General features: G+C 48.1%; 1 protein-coding gene across 7 annotated transcripts in view; it reads left to right on the top strand.

Moving 5' to 3' along the window:
- LOC134966647 (scyllo-inositol 2-dehydrogenase (NADP(+)) IolW-like) overlaps positions 1-22,463 on the top strand; it is a 455,266-nt gene that overhangs the window by 417,990 nt on the left and 14,813 nt on the right. For all 7 annotated transcript variants that reach the window (XM_063943552.1, XM_063943551.1, XM_063943553.1 and 4 more), the window contains one exon: positions 15,111-15,275. In XM_063943552.1, coding sequence (XP_063799622.1) covers positions 15,111-15,275 — 165 coding nt within the window. The remainder of the gene's footprint in view (positions 1-15,110; positions 15,276-22,463) is intronic.

Here is a 22,463-nt window from a genome sequence, read left to right as displayed (position 1 = left end):
ACTAATGGGCTGCGCTTGAGAGGTGAATTCGCTGTAGTACAGTAGTATGTGCCGTGCAGGGTGCAGCGCGCCCCAGAGGGGGCGTGTCATACTCTGCCCAAAGGGCGTGCTTTGTTCCTCAAATGGGCGTGTCTATGCTTAAATGCTGGTTGTTGTGAGATATTTCTATATAACATTAGTAACAATATATTTTGGGTACTCGTATGCCAGGCTTGAGAGCCAGTGTGAAAGGGGCTCAGGCGGTTCGCACCCGGGAAGCACCGTGTATGGCTCCCGGGTGAAACCTACTTATTGCGGTCTGAAGTACACCACCTAAAGTATACAGTCTTTACCCCTTTAACTTGTTTGACTATATTGTTCCAGATTATAAAATTAAATTTTTGTTCTTAACCACTTACCTGGCATGGTGGCATCAGATGCGACCACACCAGCAAGTGTCTAATCCGACCTGGTCGCACAGGATGTGACCAGTCAGATAAACAGTGTTAGCAGCGGAAGGGAAGATAAACTTCGGCACATGCATCTATAGATCAATTTTAATTAATTTATGTTTTGATAATTCCCTTTTGATTTATGAAATATATGTATGTATATAAGATTATGATTTTAGGTTTTTGTTTTTAATGTGTATTATGAAATAAATGTATTTTATGTGATATTTGCGGAAGTCTCCCGACCTCATGACTGATATATACACAGCCACTATATATATTTTATATATTTTATTTTTTAATTATGATATTTGCTTTTTGAAATAATAACTAAGCATTTCACAGCGCAATGTTTTAATTATCCACCCATTTAAAAAAAACATCAATTTCGGAGCGGTTTTTGGGGAAATAAATCATCAGTAAAGTGGTTAAAAGCAGTACTCTTCCTGCGTCTCCACTTGAAAAGGAGTAAAGTTTTGCACCGCACAGTTGACCTCATCTTCTCCCATTATGCTATGGAGTTGCTTATACAACACTAAAGACAATCTTTAAAGATTCAGTAAAGAATGATCTGTTTGTAGGGTTACGCTATGAGTTTGCTAGCTACCAGCTTACCTACTGTGCCATGTCCAAGTATAGGATGCCAAGAGAAAATTAAAGTTTCTTCTCGGGGGGAAACATTCTAAAAGTAGGTTATACAGTATGCTACAATGACTAACACTATTTCAAGATGGCGTTGGCTGTCTGGGGGTTATCCTCCCAAAAGCTTTTGTTCAGAGTTTGATAAATTGGAGAAGACCTTTAGCCTTTAGTAAATTGCAGGCATACTGTATTTAAATTATGGTGACTACTGTTTCTGCATGGTTAAAACTGTTGATGGTAATGTACAGAACGATATGCTGTTTATGTAGTTTTATTGCCATCTAGTGCTGACACACGATAATACATGTAGACTAGAGTGATGTGAAGTCTTCACTATTTCAGGACTAGCCATGAATTAGGTAATGGTGAACAGATTGTTTCAGATAAGTGCAAAATTCAAGCAAGTCTTCATGTTCTGCTCTTGTTTTTGCATTTTGCACTATATATATTTTTTTTTTGTGGCATTTCACTGTTATACTCTCGAGAGCTGGTGTAATTGTATGCAACTTTTCAGAGTTGTTAGGTGGCTTCCAAAGAAGAATAAATTCCACCGTTGCCACCTCAGCTCTTTTTGCACAATATTGGTCTGATTCAGACTTGCAGACTAGTCGGCTGCAGATGCGGATGCATTGCATGCTGGAAAATAAATGTGGGTCCTTGCCTGTATCCAGAGTTAGCTAAATTATCTGTGTTGAAAGGCACCTCCCCCATCCATCCGCTTACGCAGGTAGCCGTCCCTCACTATCAGCACGCATTTCTATCGGCCCTATATCTGGTGCAAGAGCTCAACCTGAAACCAGATGGATCTCTGCGTATGCTCACCTCTGAAAAACCCGATATTCCATCTGCACTCCCATGACGCACCGTCAGAAACCTTGGGCAATGTGTGTACGCCCAGTCACACCCACTCAGCTGCAAGTGGAGATGCAGCAGAGGTGTGTGTGGCTCTGAGTCACCCGTAGTTGCTGAAAGTTGCGCATGCTCGTCTCAGACACATGTGCGGGCAACTCCAAATAAACCCCTATAAACCATAGGTGCCTACCTTGCTGCACCGTACTTCGGTAGGTGGCAGCATGGTAGGCTAATGGGGGCATGACCGGCAACAATGTGACCTGTCCGGGGGCATGGCTGGTGGGGAAAGTAGGCGGTCTGGGGTTGTGGCATCACGATTGCATCATCATGGCCCCGCCCCCCACAAGACAGTGCTGAGAAAACAGGCACTGTATAGCGGGGGGGGGGGGGGGGGGCGGAGTTACGATGATGCAATTCAGCGTGACTCACCCCATCATATCCCCCTTGGATCGCCCACTTGTTCTCTGCTGTGGGCTGTCGAGGGGAATTGTGGGGGGCTGCCAGGGAAAGCGGGAGACTTGCCCACCTTTCCGGGGGGGGGGGGCGGGGGGGCCACCCGGTTTTCGGGAGCCTCCCGGCCATTCCAGGAGGGTGGGCAAGTATGCTATAAACTCAGCAGAATGAGGAATGGTAGGTTTTTTTAATGTCAGCGCAGAATGTCATTCATAGGAAGGGGGAAGTAAAATCAGGATTCAAACTTTGTGTAGCCGGAACTTTGCATCTGTTGCACCAAGTAATTTCAGTCGCAGAGCGTATTCTAGTGACCGCTAAATAATAGAGAAAGCAGTCTAGTGACCGCTATGCAATACAGATCTCTAGTGGCTACTACACAATACAGACCCCAAGCTGCTGTTACTAGGTTATATAGACTTCAATCTGTTCAGGGGGTATGCATTTAAAATACCACCTGTTGGGATTCGGCGTTTGCAATACTGACGCCGTAATCCTGAGAGAGGTACAATACCACCGCGAGGTAGGTGATTCTCCCTCTGTGATTGTCCATGAGACCCATAGAGGGAGAATAGAACCTGTGGAGCGCGAAATGAGCCACCGAGCCTGCAAGGTGCCTCGATGCGCTCGCCCCGCTGCCGGCATTCTGGCAGCCGGGATGCCGCTGTCGGTATAGTGACAGCTGGCATCCCGGACGCCGGGATCCCATACCGATCCCGTTCAGGGGTGTAAGCAGCTGACAAGCCAGTGACTGTCTTCTTGGGACGAGGTAGTGGTGCAGGGTTCTGGAACAGTGGCCACAAGCAGGTAAACACGTGGGTCTTAGGAGCTTAGAGGAGGACATCCATCCTCCACCATGTCACACATACACAGACTGACAAGATGGCGCTGCGCATGCGCAGATACGTTATCGGTTGCCATCTTAGGGAATGAAGGTTCCCTAGAGGAGCCATTTTGTTGGAGACTGCGCTCTTCTAACACTCTTGTAAATGTAATGCAATAGAGACCTTAAGCGAAGTACAGTACACGCTATATAATAATCGGCAATTCAGATGGTTTTCAGGTGCTCAGTCCTATAATCTCAGAGTGTGTGCGCAACACCCAGGGCTGAGTATAGTTCCAAATGCAGTTGGATCGAATGATTGGATCTGACCTGCTGAGCCGGTATCGTGCACGTTTTGTAGCCTGTCTGATCCTTGGGCCGACATTTCTAAAAGCCTAAAAATTATGCTTTTGCTGTATATAATACTCGTTTCAGATCTCCAATGCCACATCCCACCCGGGAATTGGAAACGGGTCTTTCCTGGGTGAGATCTGGCATTGGAGACTCTCCTACCCCTTTTAGCTGGCTGTCCGACCCAGCTATATGCGGGTCAGTTTCCATAGCGGCGGGGGCGGAGCCGGCGCTGGGAGATGAGCTCATCTCCGCGCCGCCTCTCCCTATCTAGTAAACAGAAATCCGTTTACGCATCCACTGACCCGGTATTCCACTCGGGAATAACACTGCTTATAACCCGGGTTGAATTACCGGGTCAGGCGACCCAGGAATTTGGGCTTGGTGTTTTCACACCGCACATTGACCCGTGTCGACCCGGTAATATTGCCGGGACGATACCCGGTTATTTGTGCAATGTGAAAGGGGTATAACAGATGTCAGAATGACAAATCACCAGTGTGTGCACTAGGCACCGTTCCATCACTGGGAAAATCATAAAGTTGGACAGTTGGCGAGTGTTCAGGTCTGTACCGGGCATAAGTCACTGGTGACTAGTAAATAACACAGGCCTGCATCCCCCTATGTAAGTACTTGCCACTTACCTGGTTCCTACTCCCAGTTTTAGGTGGGATACTGCAGTTGTGGAGAATCTGAAGCATTCTAAGGGGGGAATTCAAATGTTTGAAAAGTCGGTTGGGTGTCTGTTTTTTCCTGTCTATTAGATAGGAAAAGACAGACTCCCAACTGACTTTTCAAACATTTGACTATCCCAATTGCCTATTAATGCTTAAATAATATAAGGTGGTGTTTCTAGCACTCTGTCGAACAGTTAAGCAAAGCAGAAATTGAGACTTATATGATTTAATAGGGCTAATGGGTTCAGTAAGTAAAATGTAATTGGAGTTTGGTGCACCTCTGGAGGGGATGGTTTGGTAGGATACAGTGCATCCAGAAAGTATTCACAGCACACCACTTTTTCCAAATTTTGTTATGTTACAGCATTATTCCAAAATGGAATAAATTCGTTTTTATTCCCTCAAAATTCTACACACAATATCCCATAGTGACTACGTGAAAAAAAAATTTGAGATTTTTGCAAATGTATTAAAAATAAAAAACTAAGAAATCACATGTACATAAGTATTCACAGCCTTTGCCATGAAGCTCAGAATTGCGCTCAGGTGCATCCTGTTTCCATTGATCATCCTTGAAATGTTTCTACAGCTTAATTGGAGTCCACCTGTGGTAAATTCAGTTGATTGGACATGATTTGGAAAGGCACACACCTGTCTATATAAGGTTCCACACTTGACACTGCATGTCTGAGCACAAACCAAGCATGAAGTCAAAGGAATGGTCTGTAGACCTCTGAGACAACATTGTTTCGAGGTACAAATCTGGGCACAGAAAAATATCTGCTGCTTTGAAGATCCCAATGAGCACAGTGGCCTCCATCATCCATAAATGGAAGAAGTTCGGAACCACCAGGACTCTTCCTAGAGCTGGCCGGCCGTCTAAACTGAGCGATCGGGGGAGAAGGGCCCTAGTCAGGGAGGTGACCAAGAACCCGATGATCACTCTGTCAGAGCTACAGCATTCCTCTGTGGAGAGAGGAGAACCTTCCAGAAGGACAACCATCTCTGCAGCAATCCACCAATGAGGCCTGTATGGTAGAGTGGCCAGACGGAAGCCGCTCTTTAGTAAAAAGCACATGGCAGCCCACATGGAGTTTGACAAAATGCACCTGAAGGACTCTCAGACCATGAGAAACAAAATTCTCTGGTCTGATGAGACAAAGATTGAACTCTTTGGTATGAATGTCAGGCGTCATGTTTGAAGGAAACCATGCTCCGCTCATCACCAGGCCAATACCATCCCTACAGTGAAGCCTGGTGGTGGCAGCATCACGCTGTGGGGATGTTTTTCAGCAGCAGTAACTGGGAGACTAGTCAGGATAGAGGGACAGATGAATGCAGCAGAAACATCCTGGATAAAAACCTGCTCCAGAGCGCTCTGGCCTCAGACTGGGGCGACGGTTCATCTTTCAGCAGGACAACAACCCTAAGCACACAGCCAAGATATCAAAGGAGTGGCTTCAGGACAACTCAGTGAATGTCCTTGAGTGGCCCAGCCAGAGCCCAGACTTGAATCCGATTGAACATCTCTGGAGAGATCTGAAAATGGCTGTGCACAGACGCTTCCCATCCACCCTGTTGGAGCTTGAGAGGTGCTTCAAAAAGGAATGGGTGAAACTGCCCAAAGATAGGTGTGCCAAGCTTGTGGCATCATATTCAAAAAGACTTGAGGCTGTAATTGCTGCCAAAGGTGCATCAACAAAGTATTGAGCAAAGGCTGTGAATACTTATGTACATGTGATTTCTTAATATTTTATTTTAAATAAATTAGCAAAAAATCTAAATCGTTATTATGGGGTATTGTGTGTAGAATTTTGAGGGGAAAAAATTAATTTATTCCATTTTGGAATAAGGTTGTAACATAACAAAATGTGGAAAAAGTGAAGCGCTGTGAATACTTTCCTGATGCACTGTATGTGTAATGCCTTTATATTCCTAAGGGTCTCACTTGTGTGTGTGAACTGTACCTGTGGGAAGGTGGGGAAGGGTATAACCCATATTCAGGACATATTTACTAAACTCTACTTGTACTGGCTTCCTTCACAAGGATCCTATACTCCTGCCCTCTAGTATAAAATAGTGCTAAGAATCACAGAAGATTCCCCGATCTAATGTATGTGTCTATTCTATAGGACTCAAGCTGGGAAAACTAGTTTCAGGGAGATTGTAGCTGAGGGGGTGTGTCATGCACTGCCCAAAGGGCGTGTCAAGCTCCACCTAGGGGCGCATCTACTGCCATTCAGGGGTGTGGCCTGCAGCTGAGCCGCTGGATTCAGTATCTGTGTTGTTCCCAGTACAATGACTACTAGCCGTATGGAAGGTTTGTGGGCAATGTGAGGTCACTTACAGTCATTTATCACCATGGACCCTTTGCTCCCACCTGTATCTACACTAATTACTCATCAGTGTCGGTCTGGGGCATGAAGGGCCCACCGGGGGGATGCTGTTGTAGGGCCCATGCTTAAGGGTGTGGCCACACTCCAGTGGGGCATTGGCAGCCACCACAGAGGTTTGTCTAACCATTACAGAGTACATGTTCTGTGCCCCTTGGTAAATATATAATAAACAATATTCTTGTGAAGTATAATGTAACATATGTATAATGCATAATTGAAGTTTACTCGGATAGAGTCTGTAACCTGATCCCTAGAAGAGGAGGAGGGCCCACAGGCAGTAGGGTCCACCGGTAGTTTCCCCTGTTCCCCTGTGGGCCAGTACGGCCCTGTAACTCATACACAACAAATGAGAACTTGCATATACAACTGTACAAATTTTTAATGCAGAGTGATATGACAGGCAGGGACTGTTTGGGGGAGGTAACCTGGAGTGGAATAAAAAATGCAGACGCGTTTTGCCCATTTTTCGGGGCATTTCTGCCTACAGAATTATACAGATGTAACCATGCTCATCGTTGCTGCGATGCGGCACGCTGCAACACGGCTCGCTACATAGCGTGCCAGGCTGCGACTATTCGCAGCCGGCGATCGATCCATTAATTTCTAATGGAATTAATTGAGCCATCACCGGCTGTGATTGGTTGCAGCCTGGCACGCCATGCAGCCTGCCGTGCATGCTACATCACCGTAAGATGAGCATGGCTACATCTGTATGTGCAGAGAAACATAGCGACAGCGTCGCTACTGCCGCAGCCAGTCTGTGTCACCATAGACTCACTGGGGGAGTCGATGTTCCTCGTTATTGCGTCTACGCTGCGAATGTGTCCGGAGTTTCTAAGGACTCTGCGATGGCTCCGGTGAGCGTCTGCTTCATGTGCGATGAGAGAGAAGTGATAAAGCAGTGATAAGTGCAAGGTAATAACACACCAGCCAATCATCTCCTAACTGTTAATTTACATATTGGAGCTGATTGGCTGGTGCGTTATCACCTTGCACTTATCACTGCTTTGTCACTTCTCCAGGCTTAATACATCTGCCCATAATTTATGTATGGTTTGTCGCATACAGATGGTCATTTGCTAACTTTGCACGTAGTTGAACATTTGCACTAAACTATAGCAATTAGTCCGGAATTAGCATTTGTTGGCCTTTATTGGCCCAGAGCAAGTAAGTCCAAGATGCAGGTGTATAATTACTAGGGGTTTTAGCTTAGTGTTAGTAAATGCCCCTCACTGTGTCTCTACCCTTGTAATACAGTATGTGATAATTTGTACGCTTCAGGTAGCTTACAGTAATTTGTTTCTATGAATGAAAAAAAAAACAATTATACAGTATAGCAAAATCGGGTGCAACTAAAATATAAAGAATTAGTATAATAATACTTATCACCTGTAGTGCAATCACATGCAGCTCCCAATTGACATTCTGGAAGGTTACAAGGAAACAAATTAAGACAATATTGTTGATATTAGTATCATACTAAGAGAGCACATACAGAATAATAGGGACGTTAACTATCTAGGAACCTCCTCCCTGTCACGTCATTTGCAGCAAAGTATTTGGGAAAATCTGAAAATTCCGGAAAAATAATAACAAGCAGTCCAGCATAAGCTAGCTACCAGCTCTCCGCTAGATCCCAGCACTTGCAAACTTCACTGCCGACCCCTTCATCATCAGTCTCCTCATTATTGACCGGAGATAGTCCTTCTGTATTCTATTTGCAAAGGCTCCTCCCCTTTCCAAGATTCCCCTTGCCCGCTGGGGGGTGAAACGTCATCCCAGAAGCAGACCAAGAAGACTAGTAGTTTCAAACAACAATCGACTGTGAAACAATAATTTGCAAGAGGATGCAAGTATGAAAGCTGCCATCCAGCCTCCTAATATTTATTACTGTAAAAGTTAGGCTGATTTGGAGTTTGCAGCTCTACAGTGCAACTATTCATTTTCTTGGCTTCTCTTTCAACCCTTGTCAGGAATCCTTGGCTATTAACATTGTATTAGTGTATAGCCTTTTCTCTTTTAAGTTGCTGCAAAAGAGAGAAAGCACTCAAGCAAAGAGAAAGCACTCTTATGAATTTGAGAGAGTTCTTTTGGTTGCTATATGTTGTTTCATTTTGTGTTCTTTTCTCTGACGTCCTAGTGGATGCTGGGAACTCCGTAAGGACCATGGGGAATAGACGGGCTCCGCAGGAGACTGGGCACTCTAAAAGAAAGATTAGGTACTATCTGGTGTGCACTGACTCCTCCCTCTATGCCCCTCCTCCAGACCTCAGTTAGAATCTGTGCCCGGCCAGAGCTGGGTGCTCCTAATGGGCTCTCCTGAGCTTGCTAGAAAAAGTATTTGTTAGGTTTTTTATTTTCAGTGAGATCTGCTGGCAACAGACTCACTGCTACGTGGGACTGAGGGGAGAGAAGCAAACCTACCTGCGTGCAGCTAGCTTGTGCTTCTTAGGCTACTGGACACCATTAGCTCCAGAGGGTTCGAACACAGGGCCTGACCTCGATCATCCGTTCCCGGAGCCGCGCCGCCGTCCCCCTTGCAGAGCCAGAAGACAGAAGAAGGAGATGAAATCGGCGGCAGAAGACTCCTGTCTTCATTAAGGTAGCGCACAGCACTGCAGCTGTGCGCCATTGCTCCCACAGCACACCACACACTCCGGTCACTGTAGGGTGCAGGGTGCTGGGGGGGGGGGGGGGGGCGCCCTGGGCAGCAATAAGAATACCTTTTGGCACTAAATACACATAATACAGTCTGGGAAACTGTATATGTGTAAAACCCCCCGCCATTAAGCTATACAAAACGTGGAAGAAGCCCGCCGCTGAGGGGGCGGGGCCTTCTTCCTCAGCACACCAGCGCCATTTTCTCCTGGAAGGACGCTCCCCAGGCTCTCCCCTGCAGTATCCTGTACAAGAAGGGTAAAAAAGAGAGGGGGGGCACATAAATTTAGGCGCAAATAGGATAATAAGCAGCTATTGGGAAAAATCACTCATTATAGTTTAAATCCCTGTTATATAGCGCTGTGGTGTGTGCTGGCATACTCTCTCTCTGTCTCCCCAAAGGACTTTGTGGGGTCCTGTCCTCAGTCAGAGCATTCCCTGTGTGTGTGCGGTGTGTCGGTACGGCTGTGTCGACATGTTTGATGAGGAGGGTTACGTGGAGGCGGAGCAGGGGCAAATAAGTGTGGTGTCGCCCCCGACGGGGCCGACACCGGATTGGATGGATATGTGGAAGGTCTTAACAGACAGTGTCAACTCCTTACATAAAAGGTTCGATGACGCAGCAGCCTTGGGACAGCCGGGATCTCAGCCCGCGCCTGCCCAGGCGTCTCAGAGGCCATCAGGGGCTCATAAACGCCCGCTAGCTCAGATGGTAGACACAGATGTCGACACGGAGTCTGACTCCAGTGTAGATGAGGATGAGACAAATGTACAGTCTACAAAAGCCATCCGATGCATGATTACTGCAATGAAAAATGTATTGCACATTTCTGATGTTAACCCGGTTACTACCAAGAGGGGTATTATGTTTGGGGAGAAAAAGCAGCCAGTGACTTTTCCCCCATCTGATGAATTAAATGAATTGTGTGAAGAAGCGTGGAGTTCCCCCGATAAGAAACTAGTGATTTCTAAGAGGTTACTGATGGCGTACCCTTTCCCGCCAACGGACAGGTTACGTTGGGAAACATCCCCTAGGGTGGACAAGGCGCTCACACGCTTATCAAAAAAGGTGGCACTGCCGTCTCAGGATACGGCCACCCTAAAGGAGCCTGCGGATAGAAAGCAGGAAGCTATCCTGAAGTCTGTGTATACACACTCGGGTACTATACTGAGACCTGCTATTGCTTCAGCATGGATGTGTAGTGCTGCAGCAGCATGGTCTGATACCCTGTCAGACAACATTGATTCCCTCGACAGGGATACTATTTTGCTAACCACAGAACATATAAAAGACGTCGTCTTATATATGCGGGATGCACAGAGGGACATTTGCCTGCTAGCATCTAGAATTAATGCAATGTCCATTTCTGCCAGGAGAGTATTATGGACTCGGCAGTGGACAGGTGATGCTGATTCTAAAAAACACATGGAGGTTTTGCCTTATAAGGGTGAGGAATTGTTTGGGGACTGTCTCTCGGACCTCGTATCCACAGCAACAGCTGGGAAGTCAACTTTTTTACCTCAGGTTCCCTCACAGCCTAAGAAAGCACCGTATTATCATGTACAGTCCTTTCGGCCTCAGAAAGGCAAGCGGATCAGAGGCGCATCCTTTCTGCCCAGAGGCAGGGGTAGAGGAAAGAAGCTGCACCAGGCAGCCAGTTCCCAGGAACAAAAATCCTCCCCCGCTTCCACTAAGTCCACCGCATGACGCTGGGGCTCCACAGGCGGAGCCGGGTGCGGTGGGGGCGCGTCTCCGAAACTTCAGCAACCAGTGGGTTCGCTCACAAGTGGATCTCTGGGCTGTACAAATTGTATCTCGGGGATACAAGCTGGAGTTCGAGGCGACTCCCCCTCGCCGTTACCTCAAATCAGCCTTGCCAGCTGCTCCCAGGGAAAGGGAGGTAGTACTGGCGGCAATTCACAAGCTGTACCTCCAGCAGGTGATAATCAAGGTTCCCCTCCTTCAACAGCGACGGGGTTACTATTCCACAATGTTTGTGGTACCGAAACCGGACGGTTCGGTGAGACCCATTCTGAATTTAAAATCCTTGAACACTTATATAAGGAAGTTCAAGTTCAAAATGGAATCGCTCAGGACGGTTATTGCAAGCCTGGAAGAGGGGGATTTATGGTGTCACTGGACATCAAGGATGCTTACTTGCATGTCCCCATTTACCCACCTCACCAGGAGTACCTCAGGTTTGTGGTACAGGATTGTCATTACCAATTCCAGACGTTGCCGTTTGGTCTGTCCACGGCACCGAGAGTATTTACTGGCCGAAATGATGATACTCCTTCGGAAGAAGGGAGTTATAATTATCCCATACTTGGACGATCTCCTTATAAAGGCGAGGTCCAGAGAGCAGTTGTTGGTCAGCGTAGCACTCTCTCGGGAAGTGTTGCAACAGCACGGCTGGATTCTGAATATCCCAAAGTCGCAGCTGATTCCTGCGACGCGTCTGCTTTTCCTGGGCATGATTCTGGACACAGAACAGAAGAAGGTGTTTCTCCCGGTGGAGAAGGCCCAGGAATTGTCATCTCTGGTCAGGGACTTCCTGAGACCAAAACAGGTGTCGGTGCATCACTGCACGCGAGTCCTGGGAAAGATGTTGGCTTCTTACGAAGCAATTCCCTTCGGCAGGTTCCATGCAAGGATCTTTCAGTGGGATCTGTTAGACAAATGGTCCGGATCGCATCTTCAGATGCATCGGTTGATCACCCTGTCCCCAAGGGCCAGGGTGTCTCTGCTGTGGTGGCTGCAGAGTGCTCATCTTCTCGAGGGCCGCAGATTCGGCATACAGGACTGGGTCCTGGTGACCACGGATGCAAGCCTCCGAGGATGGGGGGCAGTCACTCAGGGAAGAAACTTCTAAGGACAGTGGTCAAGTCAGGAGACTTCACTACACATAAATATACTGGAACTAAGGGCCATTTACAACGCCCTGAGTCAAGCAGAGCCCCTGCTTCAAAACCAACCAGTGCTGATTCAGTCAGACAACATCACGGCGGTCGCCCATGTAAACCGCCAGGGGGCGGCACAAGAAGCAGGATGGCGATGGCAGAAGCCACAAGGATTCTTCGATGGGCGGAGAATCACGTGCTAGCACTGTCAGCAGTGTTCATTCCGGGAGTGGACAACTGGGAAGCAGACTTCCTCAGCAGGCACGACCTCCACCCGGGAGAGTGGGGACTTCATCAAGAAGTCTTCACACAGATTGTAAATCGATGGGAACTGCCACAGGTGGACATGATGGCGTCCCGCCTCAACAAAAAGCTAAAAAAATATTGCGCCAGGTCACGGGACCCTCAGGCGATAGCTGTGGACGCACTAGTGACACCGTGGGTGTACCAGTCGGTTTATGTGTTCCCTCCTCTTCCTCTCATACCCAAGGTACTGAGGATAGTAAGAAAGAGAGGAGTAAGAACTATACTCATCGTTCCGGATTGGCCAAGAAGAACTTGGTACCCAGAACTACAAGAAATGATCAGAGGACCCATGGCCTCTGCCTCTCAGACAGGACCTGTTACAGCAGGGGCCCTGTCTGTTCCAAGACTTACCGCGGCTGCGTTTGACGGCATGGCGGTTGAACGCCGGATCCTAGCGGAAAAGGGCATTCCGGATGAAGTTATTCCTACGCTGATAAAGGCTAGGAAAGACGTGACAGCAACACATTATCACCGTATATGGCAAAAATATGTTGCTTGGTGTGAGGCCAGGAAGGCCCCTACAGAGGAATTCCAGCTGGGTCGATTCCTGCACTTCCTACAGTCAGGAGTGACTATGGGCCTAAAATTAGGATCCATAAAGGTCCAGATTTCGGCCCTATCTATTTTCTTTCAAAAAGAACTGGCTTCACTGCCTGAAGTTCAGACGTTTGTTAAGGGAGTGCTGCATATTCAGCCCCCTTTTGTGCCTCCAGTGTCACCTTGGGATCTTAACGTTGTGTTGGATTTCCTGAAATCACACTGGTTTGAGCCACTTAAGACCGTGGAGCTAAAGTATCTCACGTGGAAGGTGGTCATGCTGTTGGCCTTGGCTTCAGCTAAGCTTGTGTCAGAATTGGCGGCTTTGTCATATAAAAGCCCGTATCTGATCTTCCGGGTTCACTACGGCTGGCCGGCGGTCGGGCTCCCGGCGACCAGCATACCGGCGCCGGGAGGCCGACCGCCGGCTTACCGACAGTGTGGCGAGCGCAAATGAGCCCCTTGCGCGCTCGCTGCGCTCGCCACGCTACGGGCACGGTGGCGCGCTACGCGCGCCACACTATTCTATTCTCCCTCTATGGGGGTCGTGGACCCCCACGAGGGAAAATAAGTGTCGGTATGCCAGCTGTCGGGCTCCCGGCGCCGGTATACTGAGCGCCGGGAGCCCGACCGCCGGCATACAGAAGACCACCCGATCTTCCATATGGACAGGGCAGAATTGAGGACTCGTCCCCAATTTCTCCCAAAGGTGGTATCAGCGTTTCATTTGAACCAACCTATTGTGGTGCCTGCGGCTACTCGGGACTTGGAGGCTTCCAAGTTGCTGGACGTAGTCAGGGCTTTGAAAATCTATGTAGCCAGGACGGCTGGAGTCAGGAAAACTGACTCGCTGTTTATCCTGCATGCACCCAACAAACTGGGTGCTCCGGCTTCAAAGCAAACTATTGCGCGCTGGATCTGTAACACGATTCAGCAAGCTCATTCTGCGGCAGGGTTACCGCATCCTAAATCAGTAAAAGCCCATTCCACAAGGAAGGTGGGCTCTTCTTGGGCGGCTGCCCGAGGGGTCTCGGCTTTACAGCTTTGCCGAGCTGCTACTTGGTCGGGTTCAAACACATTTGTTAAGTTCTACAAGTTTGATACCCTGGCTGAGGAGGACCTTGCCTTTGCTCATTCGGTGCTGCAGAGTCATCCGCACTCTCCCACCCGTTTGGGAGCTTTGGTATAATCCCCATGGTCCTTACGGAGTTCCCAGCATCCACTAGGACGTCAGAGAAAATAAGAATTTACTCACCGGTAATTCTATTTCTCGTAGTCCGTAGTGGATGCTGGGCGCCCGTCCCAAGTGCGGACTCTCTGCAATACATGTATATAGTTATTGCTTAACTAAAGGGTTATTGTTATGAGCCATCTGTTACTGAGGCTCTGTTGTTGTTCATACTGTTAACTGGGTATGGTTATCACAAGTTGTACAGTGTGATTGGTGTGGCTGGTATGAGTCTTACCCTGGATTCCAAATCCTTTCCTTGTTGTGTCAGCTCTTCCGGGCACAGTTTCCTTAACTGAGGTCTGGAGGAGGGGCATAGAGGGAGTAGCCAGTGCACACCAGATAGTATCTAATCTTTCTTTTAGAGTGCCCAGTCTCCTGCGGAGCCCGTCTATTCCCAATGGTCCTTACGGAATTCCCAGCATCCACTACGGACTACGAGAAATAGAATTACCGGGGAGTAAATTCTTATTATTTGCAAATGAGTGAATTGAAACAGCTGTTATTTATGTTGCATCAAGAAAATATCAGATTATTTAAAAAAAAAAATTCACTATGGCCGTAAACACATATAGTGCTAGTAGTGTAGCTCAAAAACTAGTGCTAATAATAACATTCTGAAGTCACATTCGTTTTTCTTGACCTCCAATTAGTATAGTACAGTATGGCTATTTTTAGAAAGAAAACCTATTTAAAGTATTTTACCTGAAGATGTCACTGTTGCTTTAACTGTTTAGGAGGAAGCTTATTCTGTGAATAAAATCTATTCAAACACAAAAATACTGACGAGCAGGTTAGATTACATGTCTGACAATGTGTCCTCTTCTCACTAATCGCTGACATTTCTTGTTGCTAAAGGGAGAATTGCGCTGTCGCGGAGGTGGTCCTATTGAAGTTTATGAGTTTGCTACAAGAAAAGAAACCTCTCATCCAGCAAAGAAAAAAGCATTTATCCCACCACAGCTGGGTGGTCACAGCGGTGCGGACTACTACCTCATCAGCAGTTTCATTTCTGCAGTTGCGGTGAGTACTGTCTTGTCACTTTAAATGTACCGTTACCTACACTCAACCAGCATTAATGAGAATACAGCCCATCTATTGACTGGAAACTTGTGGTAATACTGAGGTATGTGCAGGGGCATAGCTGCTGAAGAGATAATTGAGGTGGTTGCCTCCGGGCAACATTACTGAAGGGGGCACCTCTCCTCTATTGTCTCAACTTCCACCGTCCCTTAGCAGTCAGCACCCGAAGCCACAGCTGTCAGTACCCCTGCACTTTGCCCCTGCAGCTCTACTCTCGGGTAAAGGGTAAGGCTGGGCAGGGCAGTCACATGCATAGGTGTGCGCAGTGGGGGTGCCTGGTGCGCACAGGCACCCCCTAATGTCTGGCACCCCGATCTCACATGCCTGATGCAGCGATCGCCAAGCAGGCTGATTACTGTCCCCTCTGCGCTGCACCCTGTCAGGACTGCATTAATGACCAGATGCCTGGGTTAATCAAGGGTGCCACTGCCACCGGCTTTCAAACTCCCGGCTCCACCTCCATGTACAAAAACAGCGTGATGTGATGTGAATAAGTCATGCTGCTCGCACGCCCACCCATCACACTCGCCACACACCCACCTCTCTCCTATGCTATGCCAACGCCAGCCACTGATGAGGATCAGCATGCAGCCAGCATTCCTCTTAGGAAGACAAATTCAATACTGGCAGGCGGTCGGCAGCAGCATTGACACGTCACTCGTTTTTCCAGCAGCAGCAGTACTAGTCTGCGACCGTCAGTGTCAGTGAGTGACTGACTTGTAAGTAAGTTGCTGCAGCTTGCAGGGGAAAGAGAGGGGGAGCCAGACCAGGCCGAGGAGGAGCAGTGTAATTGCAGTGAGTGCCATCAGGGGTGTTTGTTTGGTGCACACCACAACATCTGACAATGTATCTGCTTTATTAGGATTGGTACAAGGGTGGATATTTTATATTGCGTTGACCATCAATAGATGGTGCTAGACACGCCCCTCCAACGGTGCACCCCCTAATAAAATGTGCTGCGCACGCCTATGGTCACATGACTAACATGTCAGGTGCTGTGATGAGGCCAGCACTGCCCAGACATGTGCCCAGTCCCTGCTCTCTCTTCCCTTTCCTTCATGCCTGCACAGGGTCATCAGCTCACAATGTGAAAGGTCAGCTCAACTGACCTGTCTCCCTCCTGTCTGCTCAGCTTGGACTTCTTCCTGCCACCTACTGCTTGGTGTCCTATAATAGAGGAGTCACGGGCACCGGTGGCTCGTACCTTCCAAACATTCAAGGGGGTTGTCAGTCACTGCATGGGACAGAGTCTACGCATCTCCTCCCAAATGGTTCCCCTTCCTCACAAGCCTGAATCCTGTGACTGCAGATGGCAACAGAACACACAGGGTTACAATGGCGACACCACAATGAAGATCAGAAAAATGTAAGTGTGGGAAAGGGGTCATGTACATAGTTCAGCAAAGTTAATAAGTGTAAGGGGGTAAGTTATGTGGGTTTTATTATAGGGTCAAGCAGTCAATGGTGTATGGTTGGTTTAATGTTTTGATTGGGGTTAAAAAGTGGTTCTGTTTATTAGATTGAGGTGCTCAGTGAATATAAATGTAATTAATGATGGGTTAATTATATTGTGAGTATGAGATAGGTAATGATTATTACATGGCTAATTATGTTCAGTGGGGTAGTTGTTACTACATAAGTTCATTATTTTTGAGAATGATGAGATGATATTGCATAGCAGTCACTAAAATGCTCTTAGTATTATATGGTGGTCACCAGGGACGGATTGGGGGCCAAAATCGTGAATGTAGGCGCGCGGGCACTAAAGACGGGGGCGTGCCGCAAGTCGGGGGCATGGACTCGCGGCACGCCTCCATTTATATGGAGACGGGAGGGAGGTGGGGGAGTGGCCAGACCAGAGAGCCGGAGGCTGCGCTGCGTGCGGCCTTCTCTGCTCTCTGTGTGACAGGACCGGCCCTTCTGGCATTTGCCAGAAGTGTCAGATGGTCAGACTGGCCCTGGTCGTCACTAAGTACTATATAGCCTATTGGGATGTGGTCACAATAGGTTTCAGGTGGAATGTGAAGTGACTGTTGGGCCACACAGCGAGTCCTTAACCAGGTAACCAGGTTCTAAGTTTATTGGTATCAAACAGGTAACAAACGGCCATTCAGACAAATTGGTTAAATCAAACAGATTTGGTATATACATGTATAGGTGTCATGTACGATAGGGCCGCATTGCTGCCTTCCCACAACAAATACACAGTCATTCTCTGTTGCAGCACGTCCTCCTGTTCTAATACTTCTCTTCTCTGCTCCAAGCTATACATATTAAGATCTTTTAGCCTTTACTGGCAAGTTTTGTGCTGTAGGCCATGCACCATTTTAGTTGCCCTTCTTTGTACAGTCTCTAATGTATTTTCTCTATCGTCCTAGTGGATGCTGGGGTTCCTGAAAGGACCATGGGGAATAGCGGCTCCGCAGGAGACAGGGCACAAAAAGTAAAGCTTTTCCAGATCAGGTGGTGTGCACTGGCTCCTCCCCCTATGACCCTCCTCCAGACTCCAGTTAGATTTTTGTGCCCGGCCGAGAAGGGTGCAATTCTAGGTGGCTCTCATAAAGAGCTGCTTAGAGAAAGTTTAGCTTAGGTTTTTTATTTTACAGTGATTCCTGCTGGCAACAGGATCACTGCAACGAGGGACAGAGGGGAGAAGAAGTGAACTCACCTGCGTGCAGGATGGATTGGCTTCTTGGCTACTGGACATCAGCTCCAGAGGGACGATCACAGGTACAGCCTGGATGGTCACCGGAGCCGCGTCGCCGGCCCCCTTGCAGATGCTGAAGTAAGAAGAGGTCCAGAATCGGCGGCTGAAGACTCCTGCAGTCTTCTAAAGGTAGCGCACAGCACTGCAGCTGTGCGCCATTTTCCTCTCAGCACACTTCACACGCAGTCACTGAGGGTGCAGGGCGCTGGGGGGGGGCGCCCTGGGAGGCAAATGTAAACCTATATAAAGGCTAAAAATACCTCACATATAGCCCCCAGAGGCTATATGGAGATATTTAACCCCTGCCTGTATTCACAAAATAGCGGGAGACGAGCCCGCCGAAAAAGGGGTGGGGCCTATCTCCTCAGCACACGGCGCCATTTCCTCTCACAGCTCCGCTGGTCAGGACGGCTCCCAGGTCTCTCCCCTGCACTGCACTACAGAAACAGGGTAAAACAGAGAGGGGGGGCAAATTTAATGGCAATATCTTGATATATATAAAGCAGCTATAAGGGAGCACTTATTATAAGGCTATCCCTGTCATATATAGCACTTTTTGGTGTGTGCTGGCAGACTCTCCCTCTGTCTCCCCAAAGGGCTAGTGGGTCCTGTCTTCGTTTAGAGCATTCCCTGTGTGTCTGCTGTGTGTCGGTACGTGTGTGTCGACATGTATGAGGACGATATTGGTGTGGAGGCGGAGGAATTTGCAAATATGGGGATGTCACCTCCTAGGGGGTCGACACCAGAATGGATGCCTTTATTTATGGAATTACGGGATAGTGTCAACACGCTAAAGCAGTCGTTTGACGACATGAGGCGGCCGGACAATCAATTAGTGCCTGTCCAGGCGCCTCAAACACCGTCAGGGGCTGTAAAACGCCCTTTGCCTCAGTCGGTCGACACAGACCCAGACACAGGCACTGATTCCAGTGGTGACGGTGACGAATCAACCGTATTTTCCAGTAGGGCCACACGTTATATGATTTTGGCAATGAAGGAGGCGTTACATTTAGCTGATACTACAGGTACCACTAAACAGGGTATTATGTGGGGTGTGAAAAAACTACCTATAGTTTTTCCTGAATCAGAAGAATTAAATGACGTGTGTGATGAAGCGTGGGTTGCCCCTGATAAAAAGCTGATAATTTCAAAGAAATTATTGGCATTATACCCTTTCCCGCCAGAGGTTAGGGAGCGCTGGGAAACACCTCCTAGGGTGGACAAGGCGCTAACACGCTTATCAAAACAAGTGGCGTTACCTTCTCCTGAGACGGCCGCACTTAAAGATCCATCAGATAGGAGGATGGAAAATATCCAAAAAAGTATATACACACATGCAGCTGTTATACTACGACCAGCTATAGCGACTGCCTGGATGTGCAGTGCTGGGGTAGTTTGGTCAGAGTCCCTGATTGAAAATATTGATACCCTGGACAGGGACAATATTTTACTGTCGTTAGAACAAATAAAGGATGCATTTCTTTATATGCGTGATGCACAGAGGGATATCTGCACACTGGCATCACGGGTAAGTGCTATGTCCATTTCGGCCAGAAGAGCTTTATGGACGCGACAGTGGACAGGCGATGCGGATTCAAAACGGCATATGGAAGTTTTGCCGTATAAAGGGGAGGAGTTATTTGGAGTCGGTCTATCAGATTTGGTGGCCACGGCTACAGCCGGGAAATCCACCTTTCTACCTCAAGTCACTCCCCAACAGAAAAAGGCACCGACTTTTCAACCGCAGCCCTTTCGTTCCTTTAAAAATAAGAGAGCAAAGGGCTATTCATATCTGCCACGAGGCAGAGGTCGAGGGGAGAAACAGCAACAGGCAGCTCCTTCCCAGGAACAGAAGCCCTCCCCGGCTTCTACAAAAGCCTCAGCATGACGCTGGGGCTTCTCAAGCGGACTCGGGGACGGTGGGAGGTCGTCTCAAAAATTACAGCGCGCAGTGGGCTCACTCGCAGGTAGATCCCTGGATCCTGCAGATAATATCTCAGGGGTACAGGTTGGAATTAGAGACAGATCCACCTCGCCGTTTCCTGAAGTCTGCTTTACCAACGTCCCCTTCCGAAAGGGAGACGGTTTTGGAAGCCATTCACAAGCTGTACTCTCAGCAGGTGATAGTCAAGGTACCTCTTCTACAACAAGGGAAGGGGTATTATTCCACTCTATTTGTGGTACCGAAGCCGGATGGCTCGGTAAGGCCTATTCTAAATCTGAAGTCCTTGAACCTGTACATAAAGAAGTTCAAGTTCAAGATGGAGTCACTCAGAGCAGTGATAGCGAACCTGGAAGAAGGGGACTTTATGGTATCCTTGGACATCAAGGATGCGTATCTCCACGTTCCAAATTTACCCCTCACACCAGGGGTACCTCAGGTTCGTTGTACAAAACTGTCACTATCAGTTTCAGACGCTGCCGTTTGGTTTGTCCACGGCACCTCGGGTCTTTACAAAGGTAATGGCCGAGATGATGATTCTTCTTCGAAGAAAAGGCGTATTAATTATCCCATACTTGGACGATCTCCTAATAAGGGCAAGGTCCAGAGAACAGCTAGAGATGGGATTAGCAATATCTCAAGAGGTGCTAAAGCAGCACGGATGGATCCTGAATATTCCAAAATCCCAATTAATGCCGACAACTCGTCTGCTGTTCCTAGGGATGATTCTGGACACGGTTCAGAAAAAGGTTTTTCTTCCCGAGGAAAAAGCCAAGGAGTTATCCGACCTGGTCAGGAATCTCCTAAAACCAGGAAAGGTGTCTGTACATCAATGCACGCATCTTCAGATGCACCTGCGGATAACCCTGTCTCCAAGGACAAGGGTATCTCTTCTGTGGTGGTTGTAGAGGGCTCATCTATTGGAGGGCCGCAGATTCGGCATACAGGATTGGATCCTGGTGACCACGGACGCCAGCCTGAGAGGCTGGGGAGCAGTCACACAAGGAAGAAACTTCCAGGGAGTGTGGTCGAGCCTGGAAAAGTCTCTTCACATAAACATTCTGGAACTAAGAGCAATCTACAATGCTCTAAGCCAGGCGGAACCTCTGCTTCAAGGAAGACCGGTGTTGATCCAGTCGGACAACATCACGGCAGTCGCCCATGTAAACAGACAGGGCGGCACAAGAAGCAGGAGTGCAATGGCAGAAGCTGCCAGGATCCTTCGCTGGGCGGAGAATCACGTGATAGCACTGTCAGCAGTGTTCATCCCGGGAGTGGACAACTGGGAAGCAGACTTCCTCAGCAGACACGATCTTCACCCGGGAGAGTGGGGACTTCATCCAGAAGTTTTCCACATGCTAATAAACCGTTGGGAAAGACCAATGGTGGACATGATGGCGTCTCGCCTCAACAAAAAACTGGACAGGTATTGCGCCAGGTCAAGAGATCCGCAGGCAATAGCTGTGGACGCGCTGGTAACACCTTGGGTGTACCAGTCGGTGTATGTGTTTCCTCCTCTGCCTCTCATACCAAAGGTATTGAGAATCATACGGCAAAGCGGAGTAAGAACGATACTAGTGGCTCCGGATTGGCCAAGAAGGTCTTGGTACCCGGAACTTCAAGAGATGGTCACGGACGATCCGTGGCCTCTACCTCTAAGACAGGACCTGCTTCAGCAGGGACCGTGTCTATTCCAAGACTTACCGCGGCTGCGTTTGACGGCATGGCGGTTGAACGCAAGATCCTAAAAGGAAAAGGCATTCCAGAAGAAGTCATTCCTACCTTGATTAAGGCAAGAAAGGAAGTCACCGCGAAGCATTATCACCGCATTTGGCGGAAATATGTTGCGTGGTGCGAGGATCGGAGTGCTCCGACGGAGGAATTTCAACTGGGTCGTTTCCTACATTTCCTGCAATCAGGATTGTCTATGGGTCTCAAATTGGGATCTATTAAGGTTCAAATTTCGGCCCTGTCAATATTCTTCCAAAAAGAATTGGCCTCAGTTCCTAAGGTCCAGACTTTTGTCAAAGGAGTACTGCATATACAGCCTCCTGTGGTGCCTCCGGTGGCACCGTGGGATCTAAATGTAGTTTTAGATTTCCTCATATCCCATTGGTTTGAACCACTAAAAAATGTGGATTTGAAATATCTCACATGGAAAGTGACTATGTTACTGGCCCTGGCGTCCGCCAGGAGAGTATCTGAACTGGCGGCTTTATCTTATAAAAGCCCTTATTTAATTTTCCATTCGGATAGGGCAGAGCTGCGGACGCGTCCGCATTTTCTCCCTAAGGTGGTATCAGCGTTTCACCTGAACCAGCCTATTGTAGTGCCTGCGGCTACAAGCGACTTGGAGGACTCCAAGTTGTTGGACGTTGTCAGAGCTTTAAAAATATACATTTCAAGGACGGCTGGAGTCAGAAAATCTGACTCGCTGTTTATACTGTATGCACCCAACAAGTTGGGTGCGCCTGCTTCT

This window comes from Pseudophryne corroboree, chromosome 10 (genome assembly GCF_028390025.1).
Source record: "Pseudophryne corroboree isolate aPseCor3 chromosome 10, aPseCor3.hap2, whole genome shotgun sequence".
Classification (NCBI taxonomy): Eukaryota; Metazoa; Chordata; class Amphibia; order Anura; family Myobatrachidae; genus Pseudophryne; species Pseudophryne corroboree.
Note: the sequence above shows the minus strand (reverse complement) of the source record. Positions and strands in the feature narration are given on the sequence as shown.